We start from the raw sequence: 13,449 nt of genomic DNA, 5'->3' as shown, positions 1-13,449 counted from the left end.
ACTCAAAGAATTTTTCAAATCGGACCAGTGGTCCCTGAGATTAGCGCGTTCAAACAAACAAACAAACAAACTTTTCAGCTTTAATATATAAGTATATATATATATATATATATGTGTGTGTGTGTGTGTGTGTGTGTGTGTGTGTGTGTCAGCGAGTCTCTCAGTACTCGCCAGAAATGAACAACATCTAACCTCGGTAACGAGCACATTCATGCGTTATCATGTTGCAAATACACTCATAAAGCAAAACACGGACACGAAATTTAAAGTAGAATTCTTTAAAATAATGCCGAGTGAGACAAATATGCGAAAATTCTGTTGTCAACTGTATATTGTTTGACGTGAATCACACCTAGTTTCCGCTTCTACCGCAAAAATTCATTGCCGGTCATTTACGTCGAACATCGAATCATTCAAATTTCGGACAGAAATTCTGAACTATATAATGAAACGGTTCCGATAAAAATCGTTAAAGACTTGAAAAAAAATACTAAACCCCGACTTTGGAGGTGATTTTCGACAAGGAATTTTATTAAAATATTGCGCATTTTCCTTTGGCTTTGTGAACTTTGATTCGATCCATCCGCCACAGAGATGGCAGCTCGGTGTTCATACATTTCCTTTCCATGCGACTTCCGTTCCATTCACGAAATTACTCCCACCAAATTCCGTATACCGATTTCTAAGATGTAACATATCAAGAATTGTGTTCTAAAAACTTTTAAAGTTTCGAATAATACACTTCACCGAGAAAACACAAGTAAAGAGAATTAATATTTTAGTATTTTTTTAAGTCTATTTAATGACTTATATGTGTTATAACTCATTAGGGACGTACGCAAGAGGGATTATATGTGAGAATTATCACTTCCATTCCCCCTCCCCCTGAAAACATGTGGTATTCTAAAAATTCTATGTCTATCATTCCCACTTTTAAAAAAAGGAAATCTTTTGATAGCTTAAAGCAGGCACAGAGGCTTTCCCGCTCCCATGCATAACCACCGCGAAATGAAACACGCAATGGAATTTTACGTACGTTGCTTGCTGTAATATAAGTATTAAAAATAAAACTCACATTCTCAGTCAGATTACAAAGACTTGGCTCTGTTGATGGATTTTTAATTCGCCATATTGCTGTATTTTGTGAGCTTCACATCGAACCTTTCACGCCAACATAATCAGAGTAAATTTTTGGTTCCTAGATTAAAAATAATTACACCAAAACATGTTTTAATAAAAAAATCCCTTTCATAATTACTTTGCATACATCGAAAACATTAAAAATACATTTCAACAGCATCGTAGTTACGCCATGATGTGCCAGTAATGTGTAATTAATGTGTTTTGAAATTTTTTCGTTGAATGCAAATAATATAGGACGTGAATTTATCGAACGGCATCTCACGAATACAATATTGTTTAATCTATCGGAAACAGACAGTACTAGCCCACATCAAGCCACACAGTGGGCGTTTGCGCGGGTTATACAACTCCGCCTGTCCAGTTTGGTTTTGTTTGCGACTCAGCGCTGCATGTCTAGGACGGTGGTCCTATCCAGCGGCCAACTTGACAGCTGTCCTCCCCGCAAACGAAAGGCAAATAAAACAGTTGGCAGAGCGAACGCAAGAGGGAATTCTGCTGCTACCGTACCTCCCACGTTTTCAAAGTAACGAAGAATGAATAATTACAAAGACGCCATCTTTGTTTCATCTTTTTTAATACTTAACCATTTTTTAGCGTTTTTTAAATTACGATTAGTCTAATTTAATGGAACCCCTGAAATTAATAAAGAGTGACTGCTACAAATAGTTATTCCTATGAAGTTATTAAACTATTGGATTTATTTACACTGTAAAACAGTTTTACGGTATTGGAACTATTGAACACATAATATTGCACCTTTTGGTTCCTCTTTCTTCCCCTTAACGACTCACTCACTTCGAAGTCATATAAGAGACGATGTGAAATGTAAGTGAAGTGGACGCAGCCGTGACGGAAACGGGAGAACTGCGAGAAAACCCACAGACTCATGGCAACGTCCGTCATGTTTCCCTCTTGTGGAAAATTCGTGTTGGACCCAGCTGATATATATATATATATATATATATATATATATATATATATATATAAGTTATACTCATTGCTAATTTTCATCTCAAAAACACCAATAATCTTAAATATTTATTTCTCGATATTTATGTCATATTGAACAGTGTCTTTAACTTTGGCTATTTTGTGACGACGAATTTAGTCTATGAAAAATTACAACCATACTTTGCCCGGTACCCCAGTACCCCAGTACCCTTTGAATTGAAAACCGGTGTGCATCCAATTGCACTACAGAGGTCGACTACCATCATGGTACCTGCTGTTCGAGCGTAAATCCACATCACCTTCTAAACCATTTTTTTTTTTTAAGTACATTTCTTCTGTTGCCCTAGTTCACGGATGTTATTGCGCATCTGCGCTTGGGTTACTCTCCTGTCAGCTGGCCTCACCTCCCGTTATTTGGTTATTCGTTCGGCGACGCTCCCACTCTACGAGTTTCAAGATTGAAGAAAAAAAAAACTTGTCACCCAGCTGTCGCTTTCCCGTCTTTCTCCACCCCTCCCCTACCAGTCTATTTTAAATTAAATTTCTGGTGACAAAAACTTAGAACTGCTTTGTGCCTACGGTGACGAATGGCTTTTTAATAGCAGGTCTATAGAAAACTGCCGATACCCTTTCACTGATGTCTTATAAAAAATTAATAGTTAAGCTGTGTTAATTATAAATCATAAAATAGTGAATTCAAATTTCTTTTCGAAGAATTTTGACAAAAAAACAAAACAAGTACGACTTTACAACTTGTGTAGTTTTACACATATTTATCTAGAAAACCAAATTATATTACAGACCTCCGTTAAGTTATACGAATAATTAGGTCACAAAGAAACAATTATATGTGAATTTTAATTAGGAATATATCTATTCGTTGACTCATACAGTTCTCCTTGGGGGGGGGGGAGTGAATTAATAAATTGTTTAAACTGGTGCTTTGATAGATAATGATGCAAAAGATATATTTTATTTAACGAAAATCTCGTTGGAAAAACTTCTACAGATACAGCCAAAGGTTTGATCTAAATTTTGAATAATGAGATCAAGAGTCCCAAATTACAATAAAGTATTTTATTAAAATGAACATACAAACAGAATTTCAATTGATATTGCAAAACCTTATTTTATATCATCAGAAGAAAGTTGCAAAATTAGAGCTATAATACGCTTTAACTGTGTTTTCTAAGGACCATAAGTAGTTTTGACACGCCCTGAAGGAATGTAAATCAGTGACCAAAATTTACAAGTTAAACGACCCAATCACGCGCTATCTAAATGTTGGGTAACATATAACACCAAACAATAAAGAAAATATGTCACTTATTATTGTTAATGTTCAATGATTGTAGACTTCATCCTGGTACACAGGGACGTACACATGGGGGAGAGGATTTGATATAGCCACCCCCGCTTCGAAATCATAAAAAAATATATCAGTCCCACCAACAAAAGGAAAGAATTTGACAGTAAACAGTAGTCAGAGACGGTTTAACCACCTCCCCCCTTTTCAAAGGGCCCATTATGATATTCTTCATATGCTCCTGCTGATTATACAAAATAACTGGAATTTAGTCAGTCAATAGTAATTTGTCTACTAAAGAATGTATTCGCAAATGGTATCCAGAGCAGTTTTTACGAAACGTGAACTGAAGGTTGGGGCGAAGTAGTCTAACCTGGAAGAAGAATATGGGCAAGGTGGCCAGCAGGGACAGCAGCCATATGAGGACGATGGACACGATGACGCGACGCCTGTTGCTGCTGGCGTCCTGGCTGGAGCGCCGCACGATGGTGAAGTAGCGGTCCAGCGCGATCACCGTGATGGTGCCCACCGACACCATGATGTTGGTGCCTTGCAGCACGGGCACCAGCTTGCACAGCGCAGAGCCCATCGTCCACTGCCGCCTGCAAACAGAGAGAAACCTTCCTGGTGATCCACTTGAGTGGCGTGATCACCGTGACTTAAGAAATTACACCATTATGTGGGCGCCGTGTTACAAACACCAGTTTCCACAGTGCCGAGTCCATCCTCCACTGCCGCCTGCCAAGATAGTGAAACCTTCCTGGTGATCCATATGTGTGGCGTGATCACCTTGAGTTAAGGAGTGGCACCTTTATGTGGGTGCCGTGTTACAAACGCCAGTTTCCACAGTGCCGAGTCCATCCTTCACTGCCGCCTGCAAAGATAGTGAAACCTTCCTGGTGATCCACATGTGTGGCGTGATCACCGTGAATTAAGGAGTGGCACCTTTATGTGGGTGCCGTGTTACAAACACCAGTTTCCACAGTGCCGAGTCCATCCTCCACTGCCACCTGCCAAGATAGTGAAACCTTCCTGGTGATCCATATGTGTGGCGTGATCACCTTGAGTTAAGGAGTGGCACCTTTATGTGGGTGCCGTGTTACAAACACCAGTTTCCACAGTGCCGAGTCCATCCTCCACTGCCGCCTGCCAAGATAGTGAAACCTTCCTGGTGATCCATATGTGTGGCGTGATCACCTTGAGTTAAGGAGTGGCACCTTTATGTGGGTGCCGTGTTACAAACGCCAGTTTCCACAGTGCCGAGTCCATCCTTCACTGCCGCCTGCAAAGATAGTGAAACCTTCCTGGTGATCCACATGTGTGGCGTGATCACTGTGAATTAAGGAGTGGCACCTTTATGTGGGTGCCATGTTACAAACACCAGTTTCCACAGTGCCGAGTCCATCCTCCACTGCCACCTGCCAAGATAGTGAAACCTTCCTGGTGATCCATATGTGTGGCGTGATCACCTTGAGTTAAGGAGTGGCACCTTTATGTGGGTGCCGTGTTACAAACACCAGTTTCCACAGTGCCGAGTCCATCCTCCACTGCCGCCTGCCAAGATAGTGAAACCTTCCTGGTGATCCACATGTGTGGCGTGATCACTGTGAATTAAGGAGTGGCACCTTTATGTGGGTGCCATGTTACCAACACCAGTTTCCACAGTGCCGAGTCCATCCTCCACTGCCACCTGCCAAGATAGTGAAACCTTCCTGGTGATCCATATGTGTGGCGTGATCACCTTGAGTTAAGGAGTGGCACCTTTATGTGGGTGCCGTGTTACAAACACCAGTTTCCACAGTGCCGAGTCCATCCTCCACTGCCGCCTGCCAAGATAGTGAAACCTTCCTGGTGATCCATATGTGTGGCGTGATCACCTTGAGTTAAGGAGTGGCACCTTTATGTGGGTGCCGTGTTACAAACGCCAGTTTCCACAGTGCCGAGTCCATCCTTCACTGCCGCCTGCAAAGATAGTGAAACCTTCCTGGTGATCCACATGTGTGGCGTGATCACCGTGAATTAAGGAGTGGCACCTTTATGTGGGTGCCGTGTTACAAACACCAGTTTCCACAGTGCCGAGTCCATCCTCCACTGCCGCCTGCCAAGATAGTGAAACCTTCCTGGTGATCCATATGTGTGGCGTGATCACCTTGAGTTAAGGAGTGGCACCTTTATGTGGGTGCCGTGTTACAAACGCCAGTTTCCACAGTGCCGAGTCCATCCTTCACTGCCGCCTGCAAAGATAGTGAAACCTTCCTGGTGATCCACATGTGTGGCGTGATCACCGTGAATTAAGGAGTGGCACCTTTATGTGGGTGCCGTGTTACAAACACCAGTTTCCACAGTGCCGAGTCCATCCTCCACTGCCACCTGCCAAGATAGTGAAACCTTCCTGGTGATCCATATGTGTGGCGTGATCACCTTGAGTTAAGGAGTGGCACCTTTATGTGGGTGCCGTGTTACAAACACCAGTTTCCACAGTGCCGAGTCCATCCTTCACTGCCGCCTGCCAAGATAGTGAAACCTTCCTGGTGATCCATATGTGTGGCGTGATCACCTTGAGTTAAGGAGTGGCACCTTTATGTGGGTGCCGTGTTACAAACGCCAGTTTCCACAGTGCCGAGTCCATCCTCCACTGCCGCCTGCCAAGATAGTGAAACCTTCCTGGTGATCCACATGTGTGGCGTGATCACTGTGAATTAAGGAGTGGCACCTTTATGTGGGTGCCATGTTACAAACACCAGTTTCCACAGTGCCGAGTCCATCCTCCACTGCCACCTGCCAAGATAGTGAAACCTTCCTGGTGATCCATATGTGTGGCGTGATCACCTTGAGTTAAGGAGTGGCACCTTTATGTGGGTGCCGTGTTACAAACACCAGTTTCCACAGTGCCGAGTCCATCCTCCACTGCCGCCTGCCAAGATAGTGAAACCTTCCTGGTGATCCATATGTGTGGCGTGATCACCTTGAGTTAAGGAGTGGCACCTTTATGTGGGTGCCGTGTTACAAACGCCAGTTTCCACAGTGCCGAGTCCATCCTTCACTGCCGCCTGCAAAGATAGTGAAACCTTCCTGGTGATCCACATGTGTGGCGTGATCACCGTGAATTAAGGAGTGGCACCTTTATGTGGGTGCCATGTTACAAACACCAGTTTCCACAGTGCCGTGTTCATCCTCCACTGCCGCCTGCAAAGAGATTGAAACCTTCCTGGTGATCCACATGTGTGGCGTGATCACCGTGAATTTAGAAGTGACACCTTTATGTGGGTGCAATGTTACGAAGGACCAGTAGCACTAATCTGAGCCCATCGTCAACTACTGCTAGCAATGAGAGTTAAAACATTCCTGGTGATTTATCTGTGTGCTTTATTCTCCATGAATTAAGTAGTGACACTTTGATGTTTTTGTTACAAAGGTACCAACACACACAACACCAAACACACCGTACACTATAATCTTCATCAAAAGTGATTGTCCTTGGTCTATAATTTGTGTAGCATTATCACCGCAGATGTAATCAAAGATATTTGGATGATAATGAGTGATACTTAAGAGTCGTAATAAGCATGAAAATTAGTAAATTAGATGCTTTCCTTCAACAACTGCAGAGAGACTATGGTAACTGATGCATTATATTTATCATACCCACTCATATTGGATCCTTGCAAGCAGGAATCAACTGTGTGTGTGTGTGTGCATATATATAATTGCAATCGGTTTTTTTCATAAAATAAGGGCTTTAAACCAAAAAAAATGGAAAAAAAATATCTACTGTAACATTAATAAAATAACATGAGATAAGCCTCTACAATAACCTATTCTCAGAAACGAGGTACATTTCAATTTCAAACTAATTTAAACATTATACTGTTAAATTTAAAAAGCTTTGAGAAAATAACTTGTATCATCAAAACACAACAGCCACGGTTTCACAACCAGAAAAATGTTTATTCAACAGACACGTTAAATGTACCAGGGTTATTCGTCCCGTGACGTGGCTTGTTTGTACCGTGGGGCCGCAAGTCCCACGGGGTTTCCACGAAACACGCTCCGCATGACGTAATCGGCGAACATGGCGATTGTTCCAGTAAATGCCCACGAGGGACGGTGCGCGGAGTGCTGAAGTCAGCCTGCTGGGCTGGCTGACAGCCCGGCGTTAAACGACAAAACGTCACCCCCGAAACAACCAGTGCCTCCCAAACCAATGCAGACAGCAATGTCCAAGCCCCCAACCCCCCGCATGGTAGATAGACTCTTTTTCTAATCTGTCCAACTCTTCTTCCAGATCCATCCTTCTGTTTCCCGTAAACATCCTGCTTGATATTAATGTATGAAACTTTTGCATCCTGCATGTCAGAGCCCAGGGTTTTCCCCGTGGCTATGCAGGTTTTACAAGGGCTCAACTTATCTAGTTTTAGTCTAGTATAGTCAGTGAGGGGAGTCAGCCATGGCGCCAATCGCTGCCATGGCTGGCCAATCCCCCTCCTAGCACATTATACATGCTACCCCTCCTGCATGGCTTAACCCCTGCATGTTTAGAGCGTATGGGCTTCGGTCTGAGACGCACTTAGACTCCCTCCCTAACCAGGAACCCTCCCCAACACATTTAGTTTTTAGTTAGGTTAGGAAAAGAAATTGGTTGTCTGTGAAGTCGGTTTACGGGCGATAGTTTAACGTGACAACGTCATAACAAAACATTGATGAAATGATTGCATACTTTTATGAATAAAATTGAATAATTTTTATTGAATTATCACTATCTTGTATGGATACAAAGAAGGAGTGAAATTAAATCTACAATTTTATTGATAAATTTACTTTTATTTGCACCCATTAATTCAAATATGTTTATTACTTTAACGAAGAGATTATTTTGACTATAACTTTTATACATGTTTGCTATTTAACTTCTTTCAATCTGTGTTATTCTGTTAAGGATAGGACGATGATAGGAAAAGTAGGAAACGAATGGGAGTGTTTCAAGTTTAATGTGCCTCGAAAAAGTCAAATCGATGGTAGTTCCAATCGAGTGGAAGAGAGCTAGATGCGGCGCAAGCGTACAATGAGCGTAACGGGACATTGTGCGTAACGGGACAAAGAGTCATCCATTTTCGTGCGTACAGCCGGCGTTCATCGATTTATTAGACGTTGTCACATCAAAAAAAAAGTCATCCTGCAGGTCCTGGCTCGTCGCCCGCGGCGAACCCACCGCAGCGCTGGCGAGTTTTACGAACGACCGTTAAAGCAAGGTATGCACGCCCATGTCGTACACAACGCGCTGGAATCTACGCGCCGCGCATCTCGCTTTGTGTCGCTTGGCACGGGCCGTCGAACGCCCCGAGTCCATAAAGCAGCAACGGCGCGCAATTTCCGGAGAGTTTACGTGCTGCCGCGTGAATAGCCTGCTCCGGTCGTCAAAGCGTTGTGCCTGGCTGATATCCGCGAGGCATGAAGTATGTATGTTAACTGCTCCTTTAGCAGCTTTTGGGATGATCCCTACTTTGTAGTGCATTCTCTGCGTGCCATCTCGCGCACGTGCATCAACCCAGTTCGTCCAAATAAACCTGCTAGCAAAAAAAATTGTATGTGTATTTTTTCTTCTTCTGATTAACACAACACCAGTGTGTGTGCCCGTGCGAGTTATCGCTCGCTGATTTATTTTTTCTTTGATCAACACATCATTTAATAAAAAAAGTTATCATCAATCGTGAAAAGTAATATAATAAACAAATAAGAATATGTACGTGGCACGTAGTAGTATTGAATCATTTATTTGAGAATGACTACAAACTGAAAATAATACTTTCGTGGCTTTTAATAATCTATTAATGCTTTATGCGTGCCGTAAGAAGCGCAACTTGTCAATATTGATGTCGAAACCGATATGGCGTTTATCGTTTCCTATTACTCCCCCCCCCCCCCCCTTTTTTATGCTCACCTAATCCTTCTGCATATACCTATTCTGTTGAATTTGAATTCAAGTTCGCAAAATGCATGATGCAGAATATCGGCCGGTTCCCATCGATACAGTTCTGTGGGTAAAAATCACGCTTTATTTAATACGTCTCTTTTTTTTTAAATGAGTTAAATAACTATAAAAGATAGTACTTGTAATGTTTATTTTAAGGTTGGCATTTTTATACCATACACAAGGGCCTATGCAACAAAAGGAAATATTTTGAAAGCGAATAGAAAGATGTTACATAGATTCCTCTCCTGCTCTCTTTTTCTCCCATCCCGGGGGGGGGGGGGGGGGTGAAATTGAATTCAGAGTGTTCTCCTGACCATAATACTGAGGTATACTTGTGGTTGATGTCCAAGTATGTTCTACAAATCACGATACGGTTCCGTGTGTTTCACTCTGCTTTGAGAACTGCTGCAAACGAGTATGACGACGGTATGGGATAAATGGCACTATCCCACACCAGTCGTCAGTTCGGCGTCGACCTCGGACGGCAGTGCGGGCAGCGCTAGGGGACCGCCGGGGCTACGACGTGCCGGGGCTACGACGTGAGGGGCTACGACGTGAGGGACTACGACGTGAGGGGCTACGACGTGCTCGCGTGTCGTCCGTCGGGGATGATTAGCGGTGCCGCGGCTTCAAAGCGGGGGGGAAATAGTCCCTCCGCCTGGCACTGACGCGGGAGCGAGTCGCGCAGTGCTACCAATCTGCGCAATCAGATTACCTTCCGGTGCCATTGTCCGCCCGACAGACAGAGAGACCCTGACAAGGGAGGGGGGAGATGGACGGACACAGGATATATCCCTTTCAGTGCAATGCATCTCGTCTGAATACACCTCCGAACTATGCCCTGCTGTTGGGTCGCCCTCAACTGGACTTTTTTTTTTTTTCCATGTGTAAAAACTCTTAGCTCTCGGCATACGGCATTTGGTAGGAGTTAAGGGCGTGCCTTCCCATTTCAGGTCCTGATTTTATATTTATATTAATTACTGATCAACTTTTAGACTTTTCCAATTGTTTAACTTTCACGAAATGAAAAAAATTATACAGCGCACATTTTTTTTTGCATAATTAGCTGCCAAAGTTACATTTATAACGTTTTTGGGCTGTAAAAACAAGGAGAATTTAATTGATTTCAGAACTGAAACTTTTTAGGTTTAACTGCAATGCCACTGGCTACTTCATGATATGGTTTGCATTTCTATCACAAAAACTCGTTTCATGTTTCTTGGCTGTCAAAATCGTAACAAATTTGAGTATTTTGAAATGCCAGGTAAAATTAATTAATTTTTTTTTCTGGAAGAAATTCAAACCATTTCTCGAAGTAGCCAGTGGCACAGCAGTTAAAACTAAAAAGTTTCATTTTTTCAATAAATTAAATTCTCCTTATTTGTACAACCCAAAAACGTTAAAAATGTAACTTTGGCAGCTAATTATGCAAATAGTATGCGCTATATACATTTTTCATTTCGTAAAAGTTAGACAATTGAAAAAGTCTACAAGTTTATCTATAATTACTGTAAATATAAAATATTGACCTGAAATGGAACGCACGCCCTTAATTTCGTTAAAACGAAACGGAAGTCAACGCACGGAAATGTGTCGCAAAGATGGCGTGGGGCAACATTAACCTGTACATAGTCACGTTCGTAAACACGTGTTGGTGTGCCGAATGAAACTTTACGAAAGTGATAATAGTCACAAATATATCGTAGCAGAAAGTAATATTAAAATTTAAAATACTTGAAAAAACTGAAATTACAATGAGTATAATACATATTCTCCTTGCAAATTCTCAACAACTCCGCAGAGCACGTGCTTGGTAAATAAAGAAAAGAAAAATTACAAAATTTCATACATTATTACGATTTTAGAGTATTTTAAACTTGGAGTTAAGCATTGTCAGGAGACGGTGAGCTGTGCCTAAAGTTGAAGTCACTTAGTAAACTCGACATCGCCAGATTCTAATGCCCAAAACATTGCTGGAATGGTGCTTGACAACATCTGATGATGGTTTAGTGAGTATGAATTGGAATCTCCGAGGGTTTTCATAACAAAAAGCCATTAAACACTGTTTACATAATGCAAACACTACACTTCAACCAAATATTTGGGCGACTAACCAATATGGCGCAACAATTATCTGGGGGAAAAAACTGCTTCACACATCATTTAGACGTGGCCGACAAACAGGTTTCAAATGTAGCTAATCTAACTTAACAAAATTTTAATTTTAGCTACGATCACCTCTACGTGCTTGAAACTCCCATTCGCCCACAAAAAAAATTAAGGAACAATTATTTTAGAGAAATTGCATTTATGTAAAACAACTAACGTAACAACGGTGTACTTTTAGAACAGCAAACAAAAAAATACTAAGATGTTACAACGCAAATTTTCTTTGGCGTCTGACTCAGGGATGTGTTAAAAAACTAGATTTCCCAATTTTTAAAAGCCTTACTTAAAATATACTCTCCATATTCCTCCGCCAGATGGTAGTGTTCTGCCTGTACACTGTATGTCTTGGGAGTTGTCCCGACTCCCTGAGAGAGAAAGGGCCTGGCACTCGAGGTGTCGGAGCTGTTGACCGCTATAGTGTCCGAGGTGGAGTCCAACAGGGTCGCGGAGAGGGTGCATGGATATGAACACACAACACACAATCTGCACCAGGGCAACTCACTGCCTGCTCGTGGTACCGAGGGGGTTCACCAGAGCGAGCTCTGCCGTGGAGTCCTCGTCCCTCGACATCCTCAGATGCTGGAGATAGGCGTGTCTGGTGAGCTGGAAGAGCCCTCCCTGGCCTCACCAGGAGGGTCAGCACTGCCGGGTCCCTCAGGCCGCTGCTCATCGTGAAGAAGCTGTGGAGTGATGGGAAAGGCCAGTCTGGGAGCGGCTTCTGCTGTGGAAACGGAGGCCACCGGGCGGAAGGAATGCTGTCAGCTCCGGGGCTCTGGAGCCGGTGGAGTATCCGAGGGGCTGGCCATGCTGGACCAGTTCCAGAGGCTGGTACTGTGTCCCGGACCGCGGCTCACGGGCTGGCAGACAGTACAAGCCCGCCAGTGCCCGGACTACCAGGCAGTAGTGCGCTGGGACTCCCCGGGCAGGCTCGCACGGTGAGGACTCGCACTGGCAGTTGGTAGCCCTGATCGCTCGGAGCTCGTCCTGAGGAGTCCCCACACAGCGGGAGGGTGGCACTGGCCTGGACAGCTGGTGGAGGCTGGGTGCGCCCCGGACACATCACAGCCTCTCTGGGGAGTTGAAAGTATTTGTTTGTAATCTGTTTCAGGTATCCTTCCACCAGAAGCTAATATAACTGCTACATTTTTTGTGAGTGATGTCGATAAACTTTTTGATAGTTTCAATGGAAGTGAACCCTATCCTGAGGCAGGGAAACCTCTTAAGTGTAGGATTTCCAATCAAAGCCCTCATATAATGTTTTGGTGTGAAGAAGCAAAATCAAAAGTGTTTCATGGGACATTCTTCAAAGACAAGACTGAAAAGATTCCACCAAAGGCACCAGGTAAGAGTTTAGTTGAAGTGACCCGACCACCATCACAGTGGAGCTGGATAACCAGCATTAATGCTGCTGTTGACATTTGGCGAGTGCTCAGTGAGGCTGGATTTCAGTATTTCAGGAGTGCCAGGGATACTCTCAGGATGGGGTATCCTCTTGAGTCAGCCACAGGTTGCCTCAGCGAACTCCCCCTGGTCACGATGAAACGGCGCGGCGTATCCTTTTCCATGTGGCTCTAGTGAGTACGTTTTTGGTATTGATCCATCCCTTCCCAGGGAGTGGTTTACCACCCACCAAATCCAGCAAGTTAAACAATTACGCCACTGTTGCTGCTTCCGTAGCGTAGAACGTGTACATAAGCTAGTGTGGATGAAATAAAACACGTAGAACGAAGAGATTTTGCAGCACTCACACACAAGCTTGACTTTCAGAGCGTTTAATTTCCTGAGGAACACTAAGTGCGGTTATGTAAGTTATGTAAAATAAATGAATGAATGAATAAAAGATCCATCGGGTGTGCGAATTCCCTGTGGTGGTCACTGCAACCATTGTACCATTTGCTATTCCTCAAGA

The 13,449-nt window shown here is 43.3% G+C and overlaps 1 protein-coding gene across 1 annotated transcript in view; it reads right to left on the bottom strand.

Annotated features, from left to right (window-relative positions):
* The window catches only part of LOC134534572 (neuropeptide F receptor-like), a 64,609-nt gene extending 52,499 nt beyond the window's left edge, over nucleotides 1–12,110 (bottom strand). The window contains exons 1-2 of the mRNA XM_063373054.1: nucleotides 12,043–12,110; nucleotides 3,774–4,035 (exon numbers count right to left, since the gene is read on the bottom strand). Of these exons, the coding sequence (XP_063229124.1) occupies nucleotides 3,774–4,035; nucleotides 12,043–12,110 (330 nt within the window). The remainder of the gene's footprint in view (nucleotides 1–3,773; nucleotides 4,036–12,042) is intronic.
* Between the last annotated feature and the right edge of the window lie 1,339 nt (nucleotides 12,111–13,449).

Source organism: Bacillus rossius, chromosome 7 (assembly GCF_032445375.1).
Source record: "Bacillus rossius redtenbacheri isolate Brsri chromosome 7, Brsri_v3, whole genome shotgun sequence".
Lineage (NCBI taxonomy): Eukaryota > Metazoa > Arthropoda > Insecta > Phasmatodea > Bacillidae > Bacillus > Bacillus rossius.
This window is presented reverse-complemented; position numbering and strand designations above follow the sequence as displayed.